This window comes from Sebastes fasciatus, chromosome 14 (genome assembly GCF_043250625.1).
Source record: "Sebastes fasciatus isolate fSebFas1 chromosome 14, fSebFas1.pri, whole genome shotgun sequence".
Taxonomy (NCBI): domain Eukaryota; kingdom Metazoa; phylum Chordata; class Actinopteri; order Perciformes; family Sebastidae; genus Sebastes; species Sebastes fasciatus.
Window position 1 is genome coordinate 18,288,007 of NC_133808.1, and position 26,942 is coordinate 18,314,948.

Below are 26,942 nucleotides of genomic sequence, written 5' to 3' on the forward strand. Positions count from 1 at the left end.
TTCATATTAATCCGCACATCCTAAATGTGTCCCAGACACATCCCAGTGGTCACTTAAAGCTGAGGTGATAATTGCTCAAAAGGACAGTGTTTTACTCTCATCGCGCTCTTAGGGGCTATACCCTTCACCCGTTCCCTGCTCTCATGGGTTACAGTATATAAAAAGACATTCTGGTTTTAACTTAGATGGTAATCAAAAAAATAAAGCATTTGTTTGTTTTAACACCACTAAACTGTTTAACCCTATTTCTATCAGAATAAGACCGCCTTGGGGGACCACCTGACTAATGTGAGGATCAACCGAGACAACGTGTCCGAGATCCTGCAGATCTACATGGAGGGTCACTGTGAGCAGACGGAGCTGATTGCTCTGGCCCTCAGCCTCAGGACCAAGGCGTTTCAGGCCCACAACCCGTTACAGAAGGCCTCCATGCTAGTATTCCTGGTTGATGAGCTCTGCTGCAGCAAGGCTGTGATCAGGTGAGGGTCCTGTCTCCTTCTGACAGTCATTTTGTCTTTGATTTTGCTATTTATCAAACAAAGCAAAGTTTTGTGGGGCAGTACTGTTAATGTACTAAACTACCACTAAAATAAACCCTGGTCATTCTAAGTCTGTATAAACAAGTGTTCCTTATGTGCCTGAAGCAAACAAGTTCATCTCTGTGCCTGAGAGTTGAAAGTATTGGCTTGCTTTATTCATGGAGGCTTCAATTTAAATGGAATAACAGAAGTACCAAAAGGAATAAGCCAAATTGAGGTCTGATGGACAGTTTCACTATGTTGCATCAAAACACGTACATTTTTCATTAGTAGTGGAAACACATCTGGTGCACACAGATGTGTGGCGCAAAGGCATTGTGCTCTTTTTATTATACAAAAAAGGTCACAGAAACACTTGTGTCAATATCGTCTGATACTTTGCAGTGAGATCGACAAAAACATCGATCACATGACCAACCTGAGGAAGGATAAGTGGGTTGTCGAGGGAAAACTTCGCAAGTGAGTATACACATCATCTAAGCTGTTATTGGAAGACTGTGCTTACACTTGAACATTTTTCTGAATGAGATGAGGTGATGCTGAAACAATCTGGATTTCTCAACTTTGCGTATGAACGTGTACTCTACAAGCTGATTGTCCATTTTGCCTTCAAAGACTGAGGAGCATCCATGCCAAGAAGACCGGGAAGAGAGACAGCGGTGTCGGGGGAGAGGACAGCCACGCCTTTGTCACCCCCACCGCCAGAAACAAATGCAAGAGGAAAGAAGGGGACAGCGAGGAGGAAGAGGACGAGGATGACGACAGTGAAGACCAAGGAGATGACGACGACGATGAGGAAGAAGAATCAGGGGGAAAGAAGGGGAAGAAAGCAGAGATATGTGAAGAGGAGGTCAGTGACAGCATGATGCTTTTACTGGAGCTAGCGGCTTAAATCAGTGTTTGTTGTAGTAAATGTCAGCCGGTCCACTGGCCTCACACTAATGAGATCTCTTCATCTAGGACGACAGTGTACACTCAGCCAGCATGGAGGAGCTGGAGAAACAGATAGAGAAAACATACAAGGTAAATTAAACCTTGTGAGACTTTTTTTTTTTCTCAGGATCAGCTCTTAAATTAATTTAATACTTCATGGTTCAACCTGCTGCACTTTTCTGTCTCTTTAGCAACAGAGTCAGATCAGACAGAAGTTATTTGCCTCGTCTCACTCGCTGCGCTCCATGACGATTGGACAGGACCGCTACAAGAGACGTTACTGGGTCTTTCCGCAGTGTAGTGGCGTTTTCGTGGAAGGCATGGAGAGCTGCGAAGGTGCAAAACCAAAACTGATAACTCCTATTTTGTTCACTTTTGTCCTTGTTCACCATTACGGAATAGAAGTTTGCACTTTGCCTGATCTGACGTTACCTTTTCATGTTACTCAGGTTCTGAAGAGGCGGAGAAAGAGAAGAAAAGGCAGTGGACTGCTCAGGTGATCAGGGTAAAAGAAGAGCAGCAGGAAGAGACAAAGAAGCCAGTTGTCAGTAGCCCAGCACAGAGCACAGACGGCGACACATCCACACCAGAGAGCCAGCAGGACAAAGACAGTCTCAATCTCTTCCTCCAGAAACCCGGCTCCTTCTCGAAGCTCAGCAAACTTCTCGAAGTAGCCAAAATGGCTCAAGATTCATTCAACAGTCGTTCTGCTAAAGTCCATACCACTGCATCTTACCCCTCATATCCCACCTCTCAGACAGCCACTACTCAGCAGGGACTGACAGATAAAACAGATTCTTCAGTGCTGTCTCTGCTTAGTGCCCACCAGCTCAGAAGTAGTCCCTGGATAACCTGCAGCCCTCAGTCTATCCTTCACGAGGACCAGCTCTCCAAGATGCTGATGGAAAAGAGCAACCAGTGGTTTAGCCTGCTGCCTCGCTCTCCTTGCGACGAGTCCTCGTTCACATCCGACTCCAGCCCTCCAGCCTCCTCCTCTCCGCAACAGACCTTCGGCACCAAATCCCCCTCCTCCCTCTCCCCTAATCCCCTAGCTACAGCCAGTTCCAGTGCTCCCGCTGGGATCAATAACATGCAGCCGTCTGTCCTTCAGGTTGGTTGTTAACAATAATCTCAGTCACAATTATTTTACATCACGCTGTGCTTTTTTAGAACACACTTGCCACCACTGTATTGCCTTATACATTATGCATGTGGAAGTAACGTCTGATCATAATTTAAAGTGTGTCTATTTTCCCCCTCAGCAAGTGAAGTCTGGCATTCATCAAAGCAGGCTGACACGGTGCGGCAGTCCCAGCCTGCCCTTCTCTGGTGCTTCTCTACCCCCCATGCTGGATCTGGCCTCCCAACATGCCGAGGGCGATGGCAACAGGGTCCTCTTCCTGGCAAATAACAACTCTGTCAACAAGAGTGAGACCCCAGAGCAACAGAGTGACAAGTCCGAGTGTGCCTCATTCCCTGCTGTGGAAGTAGCCAAGACTCAGGACTACCCTAGTCCTCAGCCGATCCCCGAGGGTAAGGATGGCTCACTGCCAGCACGCACAAGTTAAATATGCTTGACAGACTGTCACTCAGTTTTACTTCTCTATGTTGCTAAAAATGGAACAATTATGAGACAATAGTTTTTAAATTTGTGTGTGTGTGTGTGTGTTGGCAGAGATGCTGTGTGGCTGGTGGAGGGTTGCAGACATGGAGGAACTGCACAGTCTGGTCAGGGCCTTCCATAGCCGAGGCATCAGAGAGAAGGCCTTGCAGAAACAGATCCAAAAGCATATGGAGTATACGACCCAGCTCTGTGCCAACAGCAAAGATGGTTGGTCCACATTTCCTCTGCTCTCTTTACGTCAAGAGTCAACAGACATGCAGTGATATAAAAATATTATTTGGCCTTTTGTGTCTGTGGTGGCAGCAATGGATGTGGCAGAGCTGGAGAAGCAGGAGGTGAGTGAGGAGACGATGGAGAGTTGGTGTGTTGAGGAGCAGGCCATGGAGGTGGACATCAGCCTACTGCAGCAGGTCGAGGCTCTAGAGAGGAAAGTCATCTCGGCCAGCCTGCAGGTCAAGGTACAGGAAAATGAGCATCCTAGTCTTTTGTCGTCATGCAGCTCATATAGTTAAAGGGATAGTTTGGCTGTTTTGAAGTGGGGTTGTATGATGTACTTATCCATAGTCAGTGTATTACCTACAGTAGATGACGGTCGGCACGCCCCCAGGTTGGAGAAGCAGGACGGGGCCAGCAGCAAAATGTATTTTAGCCACTTAAAAGAAAGACCTTCCAAAAAGAAATGAATATCAGTTGAAGTGTACGCTACATTTAGAGTATATTCACTGCTTTACCTTGCCGTCAGACAGCCCTTTCCGATGGAGAACTGAAGCAGTTGTAATCATCTATGCTCTCGACACAGGGGTTGCTCGTCTACCGCTGCCTCGATCGGTTAGGTTGTTTGAACAATGTGTGACTTTGGTGAATCCAAACTAACCAAAGTTACATAATAACACAAATGAACTAACCGATCGAGGCAGCGGTAGACCAGCAATCCACGTGTTCTGCAAAGTAAAATTACTGTTTTATTTAATGGAGTCTGGTGGCTTTAGCAAGAGCAAAGACAACGGCTTCAGTTCCCCGTCGGAAACATAGACTGTATATCCGTCTGAGGACGAGGTAAACCAGCGTAAAATATTCTAAATATAGCGTACACTTAAACTGATTTTGATTTTTTTTTAGGTGAGTCTTTCTTTTAGGTGGCTAAAATACGTTTTGCTGCCGGCCCCGTCCACAACAGTACATTGTTTGGTTCCGTGCGGTAACTCCTGTCTGCCTCTCCAAGCTGGGGGCATGCCGACCGTCACCTACTGTAGGTAATACACTGACTATGGATAAATACCTCATACAACTCCACTTCAAAACACCCAAACTATCCCTTTAACAAACCACTTTTTTTATCCAAATTCATTTTCATGAGTAATTATCCAATATGTGCTTGTCCTTGTCCCGTGTCCTCACTTTGTCTTGATGTTAATTACTGTGTCATCAAATGTGACGTTGTCTCCCTCAGGGCTGGATGCATTCTGAGCCCCAGTCAGAGAGGGAGGATCTGGTCTATCACGAGCACAAGCTCTTCTCTTCCCCTGCTCCAGAGAAGAAAGTACAGAGAGAAACCAGCCAGGAGGAACTTCCTGGCACCGTGATGCGGCAGTCCGACAATCCTCTTGATATTGCCGTCATCAGGCTGGCAGAGTTGGAGAGGAACATCGAGCGAAGGTACCCAGAGAGGAGAGAACCCCTTAAGTACAACCTTTCAGATCAGCCTGGATAATGTCACTGTACCTGCTCCTGCACCATCCTCTAGTGGTGACAGTGAAGGGTTAAAGGCTGTTATCATTCAGTGTGATAATGTTGCGGACTGTATATGTGGTTGTTGTACAGTTATACTGCAGTCTCACTTTCTGTGTCCTCAAAGCAGTGAGGAGGAGGTGGCCCCGGGGATGAGGTTCTGGCGCAAAGCCCTCGGTGAAGTCCGCAGCTCAGCTCAGCTGTCACTCTGCATTCAGCAGCTGCAGAAATCCATCGCCTGGGAACGATCCATCATGAAAGTGGTTAGTGACACTCTCTCTCTCATAATCACAGATTTGTTTATATCATTTCATCATACATAAATTTAAGCACCAATTTAATAGCTCTCACTTAAGAAGTCCCTCTTTGTAAACGTCGGTCTTTAAGGCTGCATTGATTCTCATTCCATTTTATGAAATATTAAATATAAATAGTACTGTACTGTTTAAGTACATACACATCTTCAAAGCAATCAAAGATAACACAATACATCTGCACAGCTTGTGTTCCTTAAAATGGGGTTTGTGAGGCAAAAAGGTGAAAAGAAAGGGAAGGGAATTTACAATACATCATCACCAGGCAACAACAATATGAAATAATAGCACAATCAGTAACAAATCAACATCATTCAAAGTGCCTGGTCGCACAGAATTGTACAAATCACTAGTTTTCATAGTGATGTATCTCAGTTTGAACTCACAACTACATATATTTGGTGTTTCCAGCATTGTCAGCTCTGTCAAAAGGGGGATAATGAAGAGCTGCTCTTACTTTGTGATGGCTGTGACAAAGGCTGCCACACTTACTGCCAGAAACCCAAGATCACTACAGTACCTGACGGGGACTGGTTTTGTCCCTCTTGTGTAGCGAAGGTACACCAGCATGCCCCGAGCGTTTATTCCACTATTATAGTAGATCTAATTGTCAAATAATAACATAGCTGCATCACATGTACACATCGATTTGAATATGATATGTTTGGTGTGTCTCTTCACCACTCTCCCGTGTGTTCTGTCATTCAGAAGAGTGGTCAATCCCCCTGGAGTAGGAAGCAACAGAGCCGAACAGCTGGAGGAGGGAAGAAAGGCAGTGAGGTAAAACGAAACAGTAAGCCATCTGTGGTAGGAGAGCTCATCAAAGAGGAGGCTGCCAGCAGCAACAGCGTGCCAAAGAAAGGTACCAAGGAGTTCAAAAAGAGGAAAGGAGACGACAGCCCGCCCGGCTCCCAGGCCGGCCGTGACAGCCCTGTCTCCTGTGTGAAAAAAGCCAAAACGGCCAAAGACAACAACACCAATGGGCTGACGACGTGCCGGTACGCATTGACACATACTCACTACGTGCATAGCAGCATTAACTTTACCTCTTCTCAATGGGCCTCATGCAAGAACCACTTGTTTGAACAGATTCATTCTTAAGTGGCTGATATGAGTGATTTAGGAGAACATGTCGCATTCACCAATTTTCTCGTATTTAGAATTTTCTCTTAGGTACAGACACAATTTACTAGTGGTCCAGACCTGTCATAGGAGTCATGTGCAATTAGTCTGCTGTTATCCAATCTAAGTTGTTCACTAACGGATTGTATATTTCATTACTTTGAAGCAATTTTGCATTTGAAAATCCTAAATAAATTACACTTCATAATTATGTTGACATCATCCTGTTTGACTCTGCAGTTCAAATTATAATTCTAAATGTATTTATACAGCCTAACGATCCCATCGTTAATTTAAATTGGCCATTGATGCTATCGTATGACACTATAATAATATGAACATCCCAAACTGCAAAACGACTTAAATCATGCACTAATTGAATGTTAATTTGTCTTTGTATATAATAAAGTCAACGGGAAGTGCAACCAGGCGCGTCATGGCTCACATACTTCTTTTGGATGAGCGTCAGTCTCTCGGAAGAGAGCGTGTCTTTAGACAGCGTGCTGATATATTTGGCAGAGACGGATGAATGGGGCAGGATACGTAGCCTTATGTTTATGCAGGTCATCTACACAGTCATCTGAAGTTAGGAGAGTTTGTTAAATCTGACGTGGCACACTCGTACGAGCCCACGGTATGAAAAAAAGTAAGAGAAAGTTAAGACAAGAATACGAAAAATGTTCTTGCATGAAGCCTATAAAAAAACTTAAATTTTTAGATGAGCTCCTGTGATACTTGCTCGTATAGTCATGAACCTTTGACAATCAATCGTGTCATTTCATGTCGTACATAATCTGACAATGTTTCAAAACTTCTCTCTGACTGGTGAAACTAGATTTAAGTTATATTAAAATATATTTTCCCTTGTTCCCTCCAGAGTGCTGCTGGCTGAGCTGGAGGCCCATCAGGACGCTTGGCCCTTCCTCACGCCCGTCAACCAGAAAGCCGTCCCTGGATACAGGAAGGTCATCAAAAAGCCCATGGACTTCTCCACCATCAGAGAAAAGCTCACCAACAACCAGTATGTGTGTTACTCTCACAGTGCATAATTATCCATTTAAATGCGGCATGTAGATAAAAAATTAAAACCTTTTCTTTGACAGGTACTTGAATTTGGAAACTTTCATCGTTGACGTGAACCTGGTTTTTGATAACTGTGAAAAGTTTAACGAAGACGATTCGGAAATTGGACGAGCAGGCCACAGCATGAGGAGATTGTTTGACAAGCGATGGACTGAACTGCTGGAGTAAACAGATTCCAGTGTGGAGTTCCTACGCTACTCTCTACATATCAAACTTCTTCTTTTGGTGTTGGAGGCCTTCTCTCCACCTGAGACACTAAATCAATAAACATGATATAGTAACACTGACGTGCAATGTGAAAGGACGAAATTCTCCTGCTGAGAAAACACACTTCATGGATTAATATCTTAAAGTGCAATACTGTTTTCTTTATCAAAAATGCACTGACTCTTGGACTCAATATTCCACAGTAGATAGGCCTTTGTTTTTTTATCATCAGTACTTTAGTTTAGTGTATAGGTGTGTATTTATTTTCTCACGTATTTATGTTACAATCTTTTCTAAGAAAAAGCAGGAAATGGCACACAGCTTTAAAAAAAAAAAAAAAATCTTAAAGATTGTTTTATGGACTTTTGAACAAGCCAATCAAAAAGAATAATTGTTTACAGCTTTTTGACTATAGGGTGCCAGCAGAACTACTGTTAATCTGCGAACTAATTGTGTAAAATGCAAGGAGGTATCACTGTCACTATTTACAAATCGTATTTCTAACATGTATAGAGTGTACATACAGTACAGTCTTGTTAAAAATTAATGCATAAGGATGATTGTAGCACTTCACATGTCTTATAATGTACTCTGCCTGTGCTGAATATCCACTCAAAACACTGTGGTCTCCTCAGTATTGTAGTGCCTGACCTCTGACCTCTAAACAGTGTATGGAGGAGTGTGTTTTTTTTTTTCTATTTTCAGTGCGTGTACTGTATGTGTGTCCTGCACAATATACTGTAGGAAGCCCTTACACAAAATGTAAAACTCTTTAGAGCTCCTCCTCTGAAAAGATGTGATGTGGTGCATATAGTGTGTTTCATCTCCAAGCATTTCCTTCAGCCAGAGTCTCGTCAGACATCCCGTGGACAGACGTGAAACCTGCACTGGGCTTTAATCCAGCTGGGAGTCAGACAGTGTCACGGTCCACCGGAGGCATCTCGAGACCGCTGAAGTCAGAAGACTTGAAGTAACCGTATTTTATTATGAATATTGTGAAATGAGTAGCGACTTTTGTGGGAATATTATTTTTGAATAGTGGGTGTGTGTGGCACAGATAAAATAAACCTGTTTTTTTCAAAATAACGCTGTTAGGCCCCTCACTATCTTCCTATTCAGCAACATTTTGATAATAATACTGCAATTTCTGAATCGTGGATTTCTTTTGAAACATTTTTTATTTGGTTGATTTTGGTTCAACACGTTGAGTAAAATGGTCTGAAATGGTGTTAATGCATTGTTTGATTTCATTCAGCGTAGGGCTGTCCCGAATACCATTTTTTTTTTTGGGCTTCGAAAGCTTCGGTGAAAAATATTCAAAGCTATTCGAAGCTTCGGGACAGTGCCGCTGCCACACTACTGTACACACCGTCTGAGAATAACTAATGATTATTAATGAATATGAATAATGTGAGATTATTAATTTTTTCATGGGCTATTTTATGGGATTTATACATTATTATTTTTATTATTATGACATACTTATATATAAAAATAACAAAACAAAGCATTCGAATACTGATTTGGAGTTCGATCGCTATGGCATTCTGGTCAGCCCTAATTCATTGCCAATAGTGGAATTAAACAAAGTATATTTACCCACTTTAGTACAATTTTGGGGTACTTGTATTTAAATATTTCCATATTTTGCTGCTTAATACTTCTATTCAACTTAAGGGGGAAATATACTTTACTTCACTAGATTAATTTCACGGGTACTTTCAGATTTAACTTTACACACAGAACATGATCAACACATATAAAATATGCAGCATTGTTATACAGTAGATAAAACTACCCAAAACAGTAAATTAGGTAAATTACAACATAAAATGCAGCTTCCACATGATAAATTATAATCCAATAATATAAATATAACACTGAAAAGAGCAATAATCTGAATTATAAGTACTTTTTAATGTAGGTGAATATACCTAAGTAATGCTTTTAATGTTGGACTTTTACTGTAGAATGTTTTTTTATATTCTATTGTAATTATAGTAGTAGAAAAAAATGGACTATGAACATTGTGCAACTCATAACTCAGCATCACATGACTGATAACAGCTGGAAGAGGAAGTACTTGATGTGAGAAACTGGACACATGAGGAGCAACAGTTTGTGCTGAGGTTTGTATCTTTGCGGTATTTTAAAGGTTTTCCAGACAGACGAGCTGTCAGAGTCTCCACCAACTCTCTCTCGTTTCACAGGCGGATATTTGAGCACTTTGCGCCACCTTGTGAGTGAACTGCCTCCTCTGCAGAGCTGAGCTGAGGCACAAAGATGGTGTCAATACTTTGCACTCTTCAACAGCACTTGGATGAGATCACCTGCTGTGCTTTCTCTCCATCTCTGCTCGCCACCTGCTCAGGTGATAAAACTCTGCGTGTTTATAACACCACTGACTTCTCAGAGGTTTCCTTCTCTCCTCTCTCTGGCCACGACTATGGAGTTCACTGTTGCTGCTTCAGTCCGTGTGGCAGCTTCCTGCTCAGCTGCTCCACGGACGGATCCAGCATGGTGTGGGGCTCGGAGACAGGTGAGGTGGCCGCGGTGCTGCAGCATCCGGCCCGCAGTGCGCTCCGAGTCTGCGCGGTGGCTCCGGACTCCTCCCTGCTGCTTGCTGGAGCCTGCGATGGAACCGTGGCCCTCTGGGACTTCACCTCCAGGACTTTACTCAGGTACAGTGTGACTGACCCAGAGTTAATCACATCCACAGGTAAAGTCATATTATGAGAATAAAGTCATTGGTTTACGAGAAAAAAAGTTTTAATATTATGAGAATAAAGTCAGAAGTTTACGAGAAAAAAAGTCATATTATGAGAATAAAGTCAGAAGTTTCCCGAGAAAAAAGTCGTAATACTATGAGAATAAAGTCATAAATTTACGAGAAAAAAAGTTTTAATATTATGAGAATAAAGTCATAAGTTAACGAGAAAAAAGTCGTAATATTATGAGAATAAAGTCAGAAGTTTACGAGAAAAAAAGTCGTATGAGAATAAAGTCAGAAGTTTTCCGAGAAAAAATCGTAATATGAGAATAAAGTCTTAGGTTTGCGAGAAAAAAAGTCGTAATATTATGAAAATAAAGTCAGAAGTTTACGAGAAAAAAAGTAATATGAGAATAAAGTCAGAAGTTTACGAGAAAAAAAGTCGTAATATTATGAGAATAAAGTCATAAGTTAACGAGAAAAAAAGTCGTAATATGAGAATAAAGTCATACGTTTACGAGAATAAAGTCATAATATGAGAATAGTCAGAAGTTTACGAGAAAAAAAGTCATATTATGAGAATATAGTCATAAGTTTCCGATAAAAAAGTTGTAATATGAGAATAAAGTCATAAATTTATGAGAAAAAAAGTTTTAATATGAGAATAAAGTCAGAAGTTTACGAGAAAAAAAGCCATATTATGAGAATAAAGTGACCCAGTGTTAATCACGTCCACAGGTAAAGCTGCATATCAAAGTAGCCTAGTAGTAGTAGTAGCCTATGACAGAGCAATCAAGGGCCACTTTCCTGCCCAGTTCATAAAAAGTGACATAAAGTTCCTTTCTCAAATATTTCTCTATAAATAGGCCTATTTATGACTACTGTAAGCAATAGTCAAAGCAAGTTTTTTTAAATTTTTTAATTTATTTATTTATTTGAATGAATGAATGAAAGACTTTATTTTGAACATGAAAATAAATAAAAACATACAAAATAATAACAAACAAAAACAATATATTCAATACAGGATTTACTTTAACAAACATAACATACCCCACACTTAACTTTTCCCTTTCTTACAAGGCCAAAATCAATATACAGCTTAACAGTATCAATCATGCAATTAAACAGTTAAATGGCACCTCTAACAAAATGAAGATACACATAAACAGAAAATAAATATATAGAAAATAAATAATAAATGAAATAAAAAGATTTTCAAAAACAAGAATCCATTCCCTTCTGAGGGTCTACCACTATTGTGATTTTGTACGTATCCTATCTTAATTATTCCTCCTGTAGAAGCTCACCAATATCACTACTTTTTATGAAATCCTTAAATGATTTCCATATTTCCTCATAAACACCCAGTTTGTTTTTCAGGGTATTTAAGGTGTTATTCTCTCCATTGCCATACATTGTGCCATATTCAATGCGTTAATGTAACATTGTGTGTGTTCCAGGTGCAGTGCAGTGAGCGAGGCCAGTGTTGTGGCCTGCTGCTTCTCTCCCTGTGGCCAGATGTTTGTGACCGGCTGCACCTTCGGAGACCTCAAACTGTGGGACGCGGACATCAACCTCCTGCATGCTGAGAAGGACGCCCACGACCTGGGGGTCACCTGCTGCAGCTTTGCACCGCAGTTTAAAGTTGGTGAGTTCTTTCTCCAAGACATACTTTCACTTATCGATAGTGGTGTCTAGACATGCAGGTAGTTTGTTGATGTTTTGATGGTTTATTATTTAAATCATTTATCAAGCAAAATGCAACACATTTGCTGTTTTCTTTCACGTGTTTTGTGTTCATTGCTGCTGTTTTTCCCTGTTGTTAATCATTGTAAACTGAATGTCTTTGGGGTTTTAGATGGATGGATAAATGTACTTTATTGATTCCAAATTAGGAAATGATTGTGTTACAGCAGCAGATTATCCAGGCAATGCACAGGAACAGTAAATAAAATGTACATATCAACACTAGAGATGTTTATCTATAGAATACACAATGTAAAGAATATATTAGAATAAACTATAAATATACCTGACTACTGCAACTAATATTAGGGATGCACCGATCCAACATTTTCAGTTTTGATAGCGAGGTACCTGGGTTTTGGGTATCTGCCGATACCGAGTACTGATCCAATACCAGTGTTTAATCAATAAGCTGTATGACTCGCTGTGGGGAAGTGACTGGGATCATTCTTTCGTGTGTAAGGACACATCAGGCTTGACTTAAACATTGCTTTCCTAACTTTGCAAAACAAAATGTAACAAATAAATACACTAACATAAATTTACTGAATTATTATTTATTATTGGAATAATAAATTGTACACCAGCCACTTGGTAAAGAAAAAATTCAATTTACAAAACAAACCTTTTTAATGCAGCAACAAATAGATCAAACCTTAAAAAGGAATTAAAATTCCAGTATATAGTATATAAACATAGAATTGAGTTGAATAGATCGGCCCCATTGTCACCGATATCCGATGCAGTTATTTGAGTCAGTATAGTCCCGATATCTGATCTGGTATCGGTGCATCCCTAACTAATAAAGAATATATAAAATAAAACCAGAATAGCATACTATATACATTAGCAAAGTGTGAAAGTTAAAATCTTTTGCTTTAAAATAAAAATGAAATGAGGTAGTAAACCGCTGTGCAAATTCAACATGAGCAAAACAGGATGGACTATGGTTGAGACAGAAACTATAAAGACTGGATTGTTGATCAGACAGAACACGCAATTTGAAGACATAAGCATGGACTCTGGGAGTTTTGTTTTTCATTGTTTTCGGACTTTTCATTGAAAAGATGATGTTGATTAATCATAAAAATAGTGTGTAGATTTACAGATTGAGGCGTTTCAGTATCTCCGAACAGAACACTATCTTGGTTACTCACACTTTAGGCCACACACTGTGGACAGTTTTCATCTGCACTATTTCTTCAGTAGAGATACTTTGACTTTTTCAACTGTTATTTGCAGTTTTCTGTGATATTGGGTGAACTAATCCTTTAGTTTGTAACAGAAAAAACTGTTTATAATTCATCTTACATAATATGAATTCACTCTGCACAGATAAAACTGAAATCCTTCAACCTTCACAGTTACTGTATCAGTTAGTTAAAAGCAAGCTGTTGCATTTTATCCTTGACTCAAAATGACATGTACACTGTTTGTCCTTTGCCACGTTTGATGAATAAAAAGCATATTGTTGTTATGGATATCACCCTTTAATCCAAACACAATATTTATGCCACATACAGTGTAAAAGATGCTCGCCACGTGTTGTTACACTCCGCAAACAGCCCGTCAGATGATATTTGTCTTCTTTTGTTATTAAAGTCAGTCGAGCGTGAACACTCAGAAAGAGGGAATGTGGCTGTTTTTTGTTCTGCAGATGGCTGCTGTGTGGAGTTTCGACTGGCCTCCTGTGGACAAGACAGCCAGCTGAAAATACGGATTGTTTCCCAGCGTGAGGGAGCAGGTAGGCTAACCCCTCAGCATGCTTCCTCAACTGAAAGCTCCCTCACTCCATCTCCCATGAGAGAGAGCGAAAGAGAGAACCTGCTGACTGCTTTAACCTTGAAATCGCTCTGCAGAATAGAGGAATTTTATTAGTGTGTGGAATAAATCAGCTGCAGACTGACTCATTAATAATGGATAACTTTAAGACATTCTGCTGAAATACAGCAGCTGCAGAGGACTGTGTGTGTGAGTGTGTGAGGAAAAGAGTTGGAGAGGAAATCGGGTGCATACAGTATATCCACTGTGACATTTATATCTTGTACGGCCGACAGCAGAACAAGAACGTTTCGTGTATGTTCACAGGTTGTGTAACCAGCCTGCAGACTGTATTTCCGTTCGTGCTTGAACACGCCATGTTGTTAGTTCCGAAGATGTGTTGCCGTGGTAACGGCCGTTTCTGGGGAGGATGCGATGCGTCCCACGTGGTGACCCACTGCGGTCCACTGGGATTTTTCATCTCTGTGCAGCTTGTAAAAAGACACAGAACAATGTCTGTCCTCGTTTCATTTCTTTAAAATGTATTTTTCTCATTCAGCGGAGGAGCTCTCAACCAGCCCGCCTTCCTGAATATGTGCATTTATCTTGTCTTCGCAAGAGGATTGCATGCTTGAACCCCTCTTCCACTGTTTTATCAGAAAGTGACTCAAGTGTAGATGATTCAGGGAAGCAAGAGGCCCATTTTGAAGCTGGGATCACCGTCTATATGGAACATTTTTCTTGCTTTGTGTTAGCAGCTCCATATTTTTATGGCTCCACATCCAGAGGAAATGGTCTTATTCCAGCTCTGAGGGTCAAATCTTTCATGCTGTCAGTTTTGCAGCCTCTTCTTTTCACCCAACAGCATACTTCTCGATCACACATCACATTTAATTTATTTTCTCAATTGTGCAATTAGATTTTGTCAGGTTTATAATGTGTTTTTGTTGTTTTCCTTACTGAGAAGTATGGGTCTGATTCACATCATGAATATGCATGCAAATAACAAATTAAGCTCCCACAGAGCCTGAAAACAGCATTTACTTTAATGGAGAAGAGGGAGGTTTAATTTAATACTTGTGTATTTAACAGGCTGATCATTTAAAGCTGAAGTAGGTAGAAATGGAGCAAATGTGATTAAAAAAAGTTGTTTTTATAAAACAGTGACTATATCCTGACAGTAGTGCATGAGACAGGTAATCTAAAAAAAAACATGTGCCTCTGTGTCCTCCGGTGCTCCTTACAGGATCTGCAAGATTTCACAGACCGGAGGAAAACAACCAATCAGAGCCGAGCTGGAGCCTTGCCGTCTCTGAGTAGCTATCAATCACTCGTGAACTCTAATCAAACGGTCAAACTATGCAGCGCTGATCAAATATGAATCAAGCGCTGCTTGGTTCAAGTTTGCGAGTGATTGACAGCTGTCTCCGTTGAATGAACAGCCAATAGGAACACTCCCTCTCTGAAATGACCTGTGATTGGCCAAATCTCCTGTCACGTCAGATTTTTTTAAAGCCTGAAAACAGAGCCATGAGGAGGTGCAGAAGTCTAGTTGTCTCTCAGAACACTTGAATTACAATATGCTGAAAGGTTATTATGGAAATTTTGCCCGATGATGCCAAAAACAATCTTCCTACTGCAGGTTTAAATGCTGCTACAGGCCGATTGATTTTGGCTCGGATTATTGCACGATGAATTATTACTCTGTAGTCAGAAGTGTCTTTGTATCTTAAACTGTGAATGTCTCAGGTTTATTGCCAGAAAGAAAATCTTTTGTTTCTAAGCAGCTGTCAGCAGGTGGCACAGCTGCAAGCCAGCAAGAGGGATGAGAGTTATTGACAAAAAGTTTCGAGTGCGGGTGACTCACTTTGAAGTGTGTGTGTGTGTCAGTTTGAGAAGAGACTGAGTACTTTGTAGTTGTCAATTTATGGACAAGCTGCAGGAGGTTAGTCGCTAAACAAATGCAGACACAATTTTAATTTGAACTCTAACTCTTTGTGTGTGTCGTTGCCCCCTCAGCCTGTACCATGAAGCTGCTTCACACTCTCACCAGCCAGTCGGCTCCAGTTCTGTCTTGTGCCTTCTCTTCTGATGGAGAGCTGGTCGTCTCGGGGTAAGACACCCATCCTGTCATGCAACACTCTCACACATACAGTAACACACACATAGATCACTTGTTCTTGTCTTCACCCATGTGAGCAGCGCTAACAAACACCTCCTGCATTGGCAAACTGAATATTGACTTTCGCTTATGTCTCGTAATGACATTTGTTTTATTATTTACTGGGAAATAAACTGCCCATTTGGGACGAATTAAGTTTAAATGAATCCCTCCTCCATGTTTAAAATGCTCTTTTTTTTCTGCGCTGTAAACAGCAGATGCCACTGCTGAGCACCGATCCTGCCGTTCCCTCAGTCGGCCACAGGAGGAGTTTGTTGTGTTTAAGCTCCTGTTTGCATCTCTCTGCTGTTTCTGGCTTTAGTTCAAACATGCAGAAGGTTAATCTCTGCTCTGTTTGTAGCATTTAAACATTTGAACAATGTGTCTTTTTGTCTGAATCCAATTCTTTCTATAATGCAAATGCATGCATATGGATTCTGCAAATTAAGTTTACTGTAATTATTCAACAGTTCGGTGGATAAAAGTGTAGCAGTATATGATGCGGTAAGTAAAGCACAAAAAACACTTACAAAATGTTTTTTTATCTGGCTTTGCTGCTCCAGTTAACTACTTTTCTAAACAATATCTCCCAGCTGCTGTAAACACAGAGATGCCAAACATTCCTGTTCTGTTTGTTTGCACTTTGTTTACAGAACCTGGGAACCTTGCTCCACACTTTGAAACAGCACGACAGGTAAATGACCTGACCTCCCGCTGCTATGCAATCTCTGCAGCCATCAAGACAAACAGCAAAAAAAGAGTTTCCAATGAAAACGTGTGATTTTTGCTTGATTAGTTTTTCCCAGAAGCACTGGGTGCAGTGATGCAATAGTATATATTCTCCTGTGCTGCTTTCCAGACAGTCATTGAAGTGGCACCGCAGGTAGACACCAGCAGAGCCCTTTGAAGTGCTTGAAAGGATTTAAGATACTGTACGATCTAAGACTGGGTTTTATTTTGTTCATATTTTTAAGGGTAGAGCAAACCTGACTTTTAAAGCTGATCTCTTTCTGTGCTAGTTTTAGTCTGTCATACACACCCATCACATTTCTGCTCCTCTTCCTCCTCCCTGCAGGTACGTGACGGCCGTTGCTCTGTCTCCCACCATGCCGTGGATTGCAACCGGCTCAATGGACAGAACCGTAAACGTGTGGAGAATAGGAGATGGCGTCAGCAGAACTGGTAAATACTTAACAGGGAATTGTTTAGTTTGGCGCCTACAAATGCACAATCACACCTCCTTTTTTTTTTTATTTAAAAAACAAACAAACAGACGGTTAGCAGTGGTTCTAAGCCCAGGAGCCATTTGGAGCGCCAAAGCCTCCCAAAAGAGTGTTTTGGGAGATATCCAGCAGGAGAAGCTCCTATTACATGTGTATTGCTGTCTGGCTGCAGTGTCTAGAGGAGGAATTGTGATTGATGTTTATTGGTGCAGCAGGGCAAACTACCACTGAGCCTCAGAGAGCTGTTGTTATGAAGGTGAATCCTCTTTAAAGAGAGTTTCAACCCGACATGAAAGCAAACATTTGGAATACTAAATGAAAAGGTTCAATCGTTAGACATCTGGAGGCCTTGAAGCTTCTTCATCAGGCCAGCTCCCCATCTGCCATTAGCAAGGTTGATGTTGACAAAGCAAATTCCATCTCAATGAAGATCTGCCTTTTTTTATGCCTCTACCTCTTTCTCTCTTTATCCTCCCCTTTCCTTTAATCTTGGTTTCCTTCTTTCTTTATAATAAAGTTATTCTCTTTTATGTTTTTCTGCAGCAGCTGAGTCAAGGCAGACTGTGTGCCAAGGTAAATAAATGCATCACTCTGTTTTTCCCTTAGAAATCTTCAGTTACTCACAGGACTCTGAGCGAAAAACCACTGCTGTTTTGTTGTATTATGTTCTTTATGTGTTTTTTAATGCTTCAGATATCAGAGTCTAGTAAAGGAGTTTGGATAATTTAATGTCTTGATGTGTCCTGAAAACAATTTTTCTTTTGAGCTATTGTTGTAGCACGCACTTATGTCTTTTTTTGCATGTGATGGAAAGCTTCTCCTGTGATTTGTCATGTGTCTATAGCTACTGTATATCGTGTTGTGTGAACCCAAAGGAACCCAACGGTGCCATAGAAATAGCGACTGTCTGGCTTTAAAGGATAAGGCTGGCATTATTCAATATTTCTCTTAATGCCTGCAAATCCCATGAAAAGACCAAAACAACAATGTGTCGGTCCGTCTCTCAAATCCTTCACAAGCCCATTCGTTCCTGCTTAATTGTTAAAAAAAATGCGTCACAAATACAGTATCTAGTTTCATTTTCAAAAGAGGCTCAGTCATTTCTTAAAACACATGAGCACAGTAGTTCTTAGCCATGCTAGCGCTGTGACTCTGAAATTGCCATGAAATTTGTTGTAGCCATTCTCGTCCCCCTCGGGATTTTGGCTTACTGTATGACTAAATACTTGCAAAACAAGAGACATTCCCATCAGCCACAGCTGTACTTTGCGCTTAGTGCTAATGTTGTGACTAGGATGGTGGTTTTTATGACTTACTATACTACGACTTTTTTGCAGAAAAGGTTTGGGAACCACTTTTATGACATATTATACAATGACATTTGACACAAAACGCACAATAAACAAAGTTAAAGATTCATTTGACATTTCTTTTCAAGTTTTCTATAGACATCGCAATAATATTTTCATGAATTCTTTTGGCCTGGATAATCGTGTGGTGAAAAATGTGATTTCGTCACTACTCACCCTACAGTTGAGTATTTATGACAACAGGAAGTTGACCGTGTTCATGGTATTAATGAAGGAAATTGTCACCCAGTGCAAATGTAATGTGATTTTTGGGCAACAATGGAGGTCTATGGCACAGAGGAATAAACAATCAGGCTTTAGCTGCACAGACAATAGTTACTAGAATGACTTCATTCTTGGTTTTGGTCTTTTCATGGGATTTGTTGACGATAAGAAAAATAGACTCCAGACTTAGTGTGATAAATGGGGATGATGACGAGACCCTACGGTAGACCAAGAACACGCTGGAGAGATTATATATCTCATCTGGCTGGGGAATGCTACGGAGCTCCCAGGAGGAGCTGGAAAATGTTGCTGGGGAGAGGGGACGTCTGGACTACCTTGTTTAGCCTGCTGCCACCATGACCTGGCTCCGGATAGGGTGTATGATGAAGAGAGCCTCATATGTGCATCTGTCCAAGTAATTAAACACTGCGGTCTGAGTCGTCCCAGTCTGCAGCAAAGCTCTGTGAGGTTTTCATGCTTTTGGCACAGTGATTGCATGACTCAGGCTCCTAGACTGGGAGACTCCACACTCTATCAGCCAGGCCTGCAGAGAGGAGTCGGTGTTACTCCGCTCACTGTCGTGCAGACCCAATAAGTGGATATTTCCACTCAGTGTAACTGTGCTTGGGGCAGGAGTTCTGTTTGTATAGTTTTACTCTTGCCAAAAAAGGAAAACAACACTGCACTTTATGTTCAGTGCTAATTTTAGCATGCTAAACTAGAATGGTAAACGTATTATGAAGATTGGCTGCTGAACATCATAATGTTAGCATATTTGCCTGTTGTTTTTTATTTTGGCGCCCATGTTAACAGGTTAGAGCAGTCACACTGCCTGCATGAGCAGCGTGACTCAGGCGCAGCTTGCCTGCGTGTCAGCTGCGCCTCTTCTGGAGATTCGAGATCTCACCTACTGTATTTTTGCCGCGTGCGGTTCACAGCAACAATAGACAGTGAAAATGTTCTTTTGACAGTGTACTGACATCATAACGACTACAGTTTCAGTATCTGTATCTGAAGAATATGTCACAGACATGAAAAAAAGATCAACACTTCCTGTTTCCATTTTAAAATAAAAGCCCTCTTATACTTTTTCCGCAGACAGAATTCCTTCATTTGTTAACACAAGGCTTTTATTCTGAAATATTTACAGGACAGTGTTGTAGGATATGCAGTGACTTGCAGAGCTGCATGAATGAATAAAGTACCATTTTTTTGTGAATTATTACTATTATTTACAAATGAGTATACACTTCTTAATCTTTTTCTGTCCGAAATAAATACTAGAATGGCACTCGGAGAGCGCAGACCTCCGCCCCCCTCGCCGTTCAGCTTGCGCCATCATCCACGTGTACTTTTGTTTATGTTGAGATCAGCTGTACGTAGCGGAGCATCGTCTAACTGGATAGAAACAAAGTAAAACTCATGTAAACCGTCGTTGTTACTCTTTCAAACAATCATCAAGTGTGCTTTGGTCGAACTCAACTGTAATTTCACCGAGTTTAATGTGAAAAAACGCAGAATCTACAGGTGTCCCCCCCTCCCTCCACCCCCAGCTCTCACTGTCCCTCTCTCTGCAGGCAGAAGGAAAGAGGCAGTGTGATGTGTCATGAACGCGTCATCAGTTACACTGCGCATGTCTTAAAGCCTGTGGTGTTAATGCACAGCCTGAGCGGAGTTCCCGAAGCCGGATCATGATCCAGATCGCCACCAAAATCTAATGGATTGTTCATAGTGCCACATTCAAATCCATCTCGGACTTTTGGAGTAATTCTCCAAACAGACAAACCAACAAACCAACGCCGGTGTAAACATAACCTCCTTCTTAGGCCTTCACGGAGGTAATAAGACATTTATGTTGCCAGCATGGACACAACATGTGAGACAGGCAGCAGTTCAGCGAGGCAGCCGCCACGCGCTGCTGACGTGCCGTGTCTGTCCCGGCCGTTAGGGTGTTATCGAAACCACAATCTTTTGTGGAGGAAAATATGCATTGATTATGAATGGTCTCGGCTAGCAGAGGCAGGATAAGGGTAGGGTTAACCGAACATGTGGTTAGTGTGGTAATGAGCAACACCTCCCGGTCTTCAGGGTTATCCTTGACACGGCTAATGATGGCTGATGGGAACCATGAGGCTGCTGTGAGGTGTCATTAACGGCGCCGGCACACAACAGGCCAGTTTGTCTCAGCCTCATATGATAAATGATGGCCGCTCACGAACATAGTGTCGCGTGAAGGTTGATGAGCTGCATGCTGGCTCAATCTGAAGTAAGACAACCCTGGGTTTAATTTTCTTTTCTTTGGTAGATCACATGCTTGTATGCAAGGTCAGCGATCTGTGCCTGCACATGTGTGTGTGTGTGTGTGTGCAGGAAAGTAATTGTCACTCCCATATCAGCACAGACGGAGTGTGTTCCTTTCTGTGGAGTGAGAGAGAGAGATTGTTTGTTTGCATCAGATAAGTTTTGTTTCAGGAGATTGGGGGGAGGGGGGTATAATAGCAGAGCACTTCCTCCCTTCCTGTTGTGCGTTTTGCAGGAAGGAAGTTGCCGGGTCACTCCAGGCTGCTGGTTGCTGATTGGTCTGAGGAGGATGTGCAGACTTGGCTGTGTGAGGAAGGACTGCAGGAGCTTGTCAGCATCTTTAAAGCCAACAACATCGACGGAGCAGAGCTCAGCCAGCTGAACAAGGAAACAGCAGCAGAGCTGGGAATTGGTGAGGATGGAATATAAAACACAATCACGTACATTAGTGTACGGTACACACACACTCACAGGGACCCTGGGTCTCCGTGTTTTTGTGGGGATTTACCGTTTGATCCTAAAACATGACAAGCTTCAATTGGATAGCATGATATAAGCCGCTTTTTTTATCGATGCTCTGATTTATTCCCCCCCCCCCCCCCCTCCCCCCACAACTCTTCCCCAAACAGTGATCTGATTTGGGGACGTGAAGCTGCAGCGTTTCTATCTGCTTATACAATCACAAATCACGCTGTGAGGACAGTACCCCACGGGATGACCTTTACGTCACAAACAATGATAATCCCTCTGAAAATAAGATTAGTCCATTCAGGGTCGTCCAAGGTCCCAGTGTGGAAAGTCACTGTTCAAACTGCAGCCAGGAAACAGCAAATATTTCACCCTGCAGTGGATGGACTCACTGTAGACTCCAGTGTTTAAGCAGCAACACTATAGTAGAGTAGTTTACAATGTACATGAGTGTCATTATCTACGCTTATTATTATATTCGCTTTCTTGCAGGGTTAGGGTTTTTTACACTTAGAAATTAAACAAATGAAATATGGTTTAGAGGTACTTCTATGTGGATTTTGTTACCTTCAGACAGCGCTAGACTAGCTGTTTCCCCCTGTTTCCAGTCTTAATGCTAAGCTAACTGACTGCTGGCTTCATACATAACTCTTGCCAACAAAGCAAATTCACATATTTCCCAAAAAAGGCCATATGTCAAGGAGCAAGTGGTGAGTTTTTGGAGCTGAAAGCGCCATCATATGACTTTTTATAAGGCACTATGTATGTATACAACGTGTTTCACATAAAGGATAAAATAAGGACAAACACTGTGGAATAATATGATTAATTTAGAAATGCACCTGCAATATAATGTGTAGTCATGCACAATTGGTGAAATTGGCCAATAACCTAAATGAATGTTAGATTTGATCTCTCACCTTATTTTCCACATTACATGTTCGCACACAGTTCTCTGTAGAAAACTGTATGCACACCTGGTTAAAAATATGCATGAAGTGCACACATCCTCACTGCAGATTAAACCACAAATGTAGCTGTTGTTAACCCTTGTATTGTGTTTCCTTGGTATGTGTGCTTTCTAGTTAGTATTTTGACACTGGTAGTTTCAGCTAAGCACATTTTTAATTCTTATTTACACACAGTTTTGAGGGGAGTTTAGCAGACACTTGACATGCTGCACGAATGCCATAATGCCCATAAAAGCCGTCTTTAGTCTGATTACGGGTAATGTGTGCCGACTGTAATCATGTAACTAGCTGCATCACAGTACCACCCTTAATCACGGTAAAAACGCCCTTCTGGCTATTGTTGTGTTTGCTTTAATTGGACAGCAGTAAAAAAACGACAGTAAAGCCAACTTCCCTTGCATGCTGCTCAGTTATGCAAAGCATGTCCTATGGACTGAGCATCCCTTTTCCATGTGTTTAGTATGGAGGACAGCTCACATCATTACCACAGAACAAGGACAGAGGAAACAGCAGATTGCCACATTTCCTGTCCTTTTTGTGCTGTGCAACCAACAACTATCATTTTCCATGCATGCTGTTTGTGTAAATGAGTGCATAGGCACACACACTCTCACACACACTCTCACACACACACAGAAAATTAGATTCCAGCTCACTTTACTAGATGAAATATTCATGAATCTTTGAGTATGGGGAGGAAAAAAAGTTCCTCTCGGATATAATTCAGTGTATCTCTGCGGAGACAGCCTCATTCTGCAGTTTTATTGTAGCGTCTCATCAAATTATCAATCTAAATGTAAAGTGGACCGTATAGTACTAATGGCTTAGCCCTCCATGAAAAACGTGGGAACTTATGGAAATCTTAAACCATATAGAGCTGTTAAGTGCCGTTTTTCTATCCAAGAGTAATTTATTGGATGAATCGAAGGACTTAATAGGTTCAACGTGTTTCATCGAGGGAAGATATTTTGATTGAGCAACATCACTTTTCCCGTAGGATTCAAAGTATTTATGATTGCGACAGCAAGCCTTGACTGCTGCATCTGCTTGTTTTACTTTAAACTTGAGAGCAGGATTTTCAGGGCACAGAGTTCATGGTACGAGGCAGCCACAGTCTTTGTAATGTGTACTTGAATGCTTTCTTCCCTCCATCTCTACTTCCAGCTCTATTAATAAGTGCAAAATTAAGACTCGCGTTATTTGCTGCAGTAAGAGAACAAGCCGGTCCTCAGTGCACAGTACATGATTGTGAAGATCTCTTCAGTTTGTTTGAGGCTGATTGTGTCCGACAAATGGATGAAATGTCTTCAGAACATGGTGCCCCTGTACTTCACGACATGTGGGGGAAGCTTTTGAGTACATATATGTTCAAATAATGCTAGAGAGCTTAATTCAATTCGTACTGTAGTTTTATCGCATCTTCCAAAAATCATCCTTTTTGTTCTGGCAATCCTGACATCATTTCCAAAGTAATTAACTAACCTAGAACCAGATGGTTTATTAAGCATCCTCAGCACATGTGAATCAATGAACTCTCTTTATTCCTTCATCCAGGACTGTAGCTACCACTGAGGTCATCATGTCTGTCACATCATCATTGTATGTGAAAACAATATATTTGAGGCAAAATCTCTTCAGGATTTGAGAATGCACGCCGGAAAATGTCACTGCAGCTGCTCTCATTCACTGTATCTATCGCCACTACACACGGACACATCACTAATCATGAGTGGTTCTAAAGGTCCTCCCTCAATTGTAGCTGGTGGTGAAATTTGCAGCTGATGACAAATTCAAAGGGGTGCTGTCAGTGGGCAGAGAGTTGCAGCTGTGTGCAGAGTGATTTCTCCTCTGTTGGGCCCTTTTTGTGAGTTTTTATTCTCGGGTAGAATAATGAGAGATGTTAACTTTTGAACTACAACCCACACAAACCCCTCAGGGGAGACACCTTGCCTGAGTTGTGAAGCCATCATCACACAGTGAGCATGTCTGGCTTTTTGTGTCTCGGCACAGATTGATTGAGCGGAGGTCCAGATTTATTCCTGCCTTTGTTTTATCTGAGAGGCCAGAGTCAGTCTGGGGAGTGTCTGAAGCCTCACTGATTCAGTTCCACAGAAAAAAACACTGATGCTTCTTAGTGGAATAACATTAACTTAAAATAGGTTTTGAGCTGGTTTATGTGAAATACTCTGGTCTTCGATGATAAATGAATGGATACAAATCATCTTGACCTCACTAAGTTTTCAATGTTACATGAATTTGCACTGCGTGTCATGTAATTTACCATCCGTACTGAACAGTGTGTTGGTTTCTCAGAGTCTTTGGGCCTCCGCGGTCGCCTCCTGAGGAAAATCGAGGCCTTGAAGGCGGAGCAGAGCGGTTCAGATGCCCCAGATGAGTTTCTGTGTCCGATCACCAGAGAGCTGATGAAGGATCCAGTCATTGCTGCAGGTTAGACAAATGCTAAAAACCTGTCCAGTGTCTCAAACAGAGTCAAAGACGAACATGCATAATTATCTCAGTGTATAAGGTGCCAAAATCTGTCTACTCCACAGACGGATATTCCTATGAGCGAGAATCCATCGAGAGCTGGTTCAGGGGCAAGAACAAAACCAGCCCCATGACCAACCTGTTCCTACAGACCACGATCCTGACCCCCAATAGATCTCTGAAGATGGCAATAACACGATGGAAGTCAAGCCAGTAGACAGCAGCTCATTTTGGCTCGTTTGTCAGAATAAAACTAAACAGGTACTTTATCATTACACAGGTGCTGCTCATTTGAACTAGTGCTCTTATTATCTTTAAGTAGCTACTATTAATACATTAAAAATGTCATAGTATAGTACATCATAAAGTTACAAAAAATGTCATAGTATAGTGTCATTAGAATGTCATGTCAAAAAAAGTCAGAAAAATGTCAGTTGTACTATGTAAAAACCATGTCATAAAAATATCATTGTATAATATGTCAACAAGAAATGTCATAAAAGTGTCACATGGTGTGTCATAAAAATATCATTGTATAATATGTCAACAAGAAATGTCATAAAAGAGTCATAGTATAGTTTGTCGAAAAATTTCATGAAAAAAAACGTCCTAGTAAAGTATGTCGAAAAAATTTCACAAAAAAAGTCATAGTATAGTATGTCCAAATATTTCATGGAAAAATGTCAGTTGAGAAATTTCATGAAAAAGTCATTTTATAGGATGTCGAAAAAATTTCACAAAAAGGTCATAGTATAGTATGTCCAAAAATTTCACGAAAAAATGTCAGTTGATAAATTTCATGAGTCATATTATAGTATGTCCAAAGAATTTCACGAAAAAAAGTCCTAGTATAGTATGTCCAAAAAAAATCCATTAAAAAATGTCAGTTGAAAATTTTTATGAAAAAGTAATATTATAGTATGTTGAAAAATTTCATGAAAAGAATCAGTCGAAAAAATATCACGAAAAAAACGTCCTAGTAAAGTATGTCGAAAAATTTAGTAAAAAAATGTCAGTTAAAAAATTTCACGAAAAAGTCATATTATAGTATGTCCAAATGTTTCATGAAAAAATGTCAGTTTAAAAAATTTCATGAAAAAAAACGTCCTAGTAAAGTATGTCGAAAAATGTCATGAAAGTCAGTCGAAAAAATATCACGAAAGTCATATTATAGTATGACGAAAAAATGTCAGTTGAAAAAGTCATTTTATAGTATGTCGAAAAAACTTCACGAAAAAGTCATATTATAGTATGTCCAAAAATTTCATGAAAATGTCAGTTGAAAAATTTCATGAAAAAAGTCATAGTATAGTATGTTGAAAAATTTCATGAAAAGTCTTAGTCGAAAAATATCACGAAAAAAAGTCAGTGTAGTATGTCGTAAAAAGTTCATGAAAAGTCAGTCTGTCCAAAAATTTAAAGAAAAAATGTCAGTTGAAAAATTTCATGAAAAAAACGTCCTATAATATGTCCAAAATTTTCATGAGTCATTTTATAGTATGTCGAAAAAATTTGACGAAAAAGTCATATTATAGTACGTCCAAACATTTCATGAAAAATGTCAGATGAAAAATTTCATGAAAAAAAGGCATAGTATGGAGGCATAGAAGTTAACCGAGAAATTAATTGAAATTGAATGCGCCATTGTCCTGTAACGGCCATTTGTGGGCACAGAGGCCACTGTTCAGCAAATCTTAGTCTTGATCTATCTTGATCCTTTTTGGCAGCGACCAAACAGCAGTGTAATGTTTACACTTCTCTTTGGGCTCATGATAATCATTCAATGTCCTTAGGCAGCCCGTTTTAGAATAAAAGTCAGAAGACCTGTTTGTTTTTTCCTCAGTGAGTCTTTATTTCTCTCTCCCATGGTGGCTATGGCAGTAATGTTCTATTACAGTATGTGATCACGGCTAATAAAGCTCACAATACTGAAAACATGGCAACAATTGCATTTAATGTACATATTAAAATAGAGCTGATGGCGCTG

General features: G+C 40.8%; 2 protein-coding genes across 18 annotated transcripts in view; both read left to right on the plus strand.

Moving 5' to 3' along the window:
- LOC141782755 (bromodomain adjacent to zinc finger domain protein 2B-like) overlaps nucleotides 1-8,633 on the plus strand; it is a 56,691-nt gene extending 48,058 nt beyond the window's left edge. For 9 of the 12 annotated variants that reach the window (XM_074659431.1, XM_074659437.1, XM_074659435.1 and 6 more), the window contains 15 exons: nucleotides 256-479; nucleotides 924-998; nucleotides 1,155-1,389; nucleotides 1,500-1,562; nucleotides 1,664-1,808; nucleotides 1,922-2,583; nucleotides 2,735-3,005; nucleotides 3,148-3,303; nucleotides 3,400-3,554; nucleotides 4,547-4,752; nucleotides 4,952-5,087; nucleotides 5,550-5,696; nucleotides 5,847-6,136; nucleotides 7,138-7,281; nucleotides 7,364-8,633. In XM_074659431.1, the coding sequence (XP_074515532.1) occupies nucleotides 256-479; nucleotides 924-998; nucleotides 1,155-1,389; nucleotides 1,500-1,562; nucleotides 1,664-1,808; nucleotides 1,922-2,583; nucleotides 2,735-3,005; nucleotides 3,148-3,303; nucleotides 3,400-3,554; nucleotides 4,547-4,752; nucleotides 4,952-5,087; nucleotides 5,550-5,696; nucleotides 5,847-6,136; nucleotides 7,138-7,281; nucleotides 7,364-7,511 (3,057 nt within the window). In that variant the 3' untranslated portion in view covers nucleotides 7,512-8,633. The remainder of the gene's footprint in view (nucleotides 1-255; nucleotides 480-923; nucleotides 999-1,154; nucleotides 1,390-1,499; nucleotides 1,563-1,663; nucleotides 1,809-1,921; nucleotides 2,584-2,734; nucleotides 3,006-3,147; nucleotides 3,304-3,399; nucleotides 3,555-4,546; nucleotides 4,753-4,951; nucleotides 5,088-5,549; nucleotides 5,697-5,846; nucleotides 6,137-7,137; nucleotides 7,282-7,363) is intronic. The other 3 variants (XM_074659434.1, XM_074659441.1, XM_074659442.1) reach the window with 3 other exon arrangements.
- Nucleotides 8,634-9,582: 949 nt separating this feature from the next.
- Nucleotides 9,583-26,783, plus strand: LOC141782760 (WD repeat, SAM and U-box domain-containing protein 1-like). Of its 6 annotated transcripts, none has more exons than XM_074659456.1 (14): nucleotides 9,583-9,679; nucleotides 9,761-10,231; nucleotides 11,724-11,911; nucleotides 13,667-13,753; nucleotides 15,790-15,883; nucleotides 16,402-16,435; nucleotides 16,585-16,625; nucleotides 17,007-17,113; nucleotides 17,698-17,727; nucleotides 21,265-21,441; nucleotides 24,782-24,916; nucleotides 25,021-25,605; nucleotides 25,707-25,841; nucleotides 26,521-26,783. In XM_074659456.1, exons 2-12 carry the CDS (start codon nucleotides 9,834-9,836, stop codon nucleotides 25,170-25,172), a joined length of 1,443 nt encoding a protein of 480 aa, XP_074515557.1. In that variant the 5' UTR covers nucleotides 9,583-9,679; nucleotides 9,761-9,833; the 3' UTR covers nucleotides 25,173-25,605; nucleotides 25,707-25,841; nucleotides 26,521-26,783. The 6 variants fall into 6 exon arrangements, with proteins under 6 accessions (XP_074515557.1, XP_074515559.1, XP_074515556.1 ...); XM_074659458.1 differs by having other exon boundaries at nucleotides 25,021-25,572; nucleotides 25,675-25,841; XM_074659455.1 differs by having other exon boundaries at nucleotides 25,021-25,536; nucleotides 25,643-25,862; nucleotides 26,544-26,783.
- Nucleotides 26,784-26,942: the final 159 nt, after the last annotated feature.

What these genes read in the sequence shown, in the direction of transcription:
- LOC141782760 (XM_074659454.1), top strand. Translation starts at nt 9,834, where the DNA reads ATGGTGTCAATACTTTGCACTCTTCAACAGCACTTGGATGAGATCACC. An exon ending in ACTTTGAAACAGCACGACAG is followed by an intron (nt 16,626 to 17,006) that starts GTAAATGACCTG and finishes TCCTCCCTGCAG; the next exon opens with GTACGTGACGGCCGTTGCTC. An exon ending in AGATGGCGTCAGCAGAACTG is followed by an intron (nt 17,114 to 17,697) that starts GTAAATACTTAA and finishes GTTTTTCTGCAG; the next exon opens with CAGCTGAGTCAAGGCAGACT.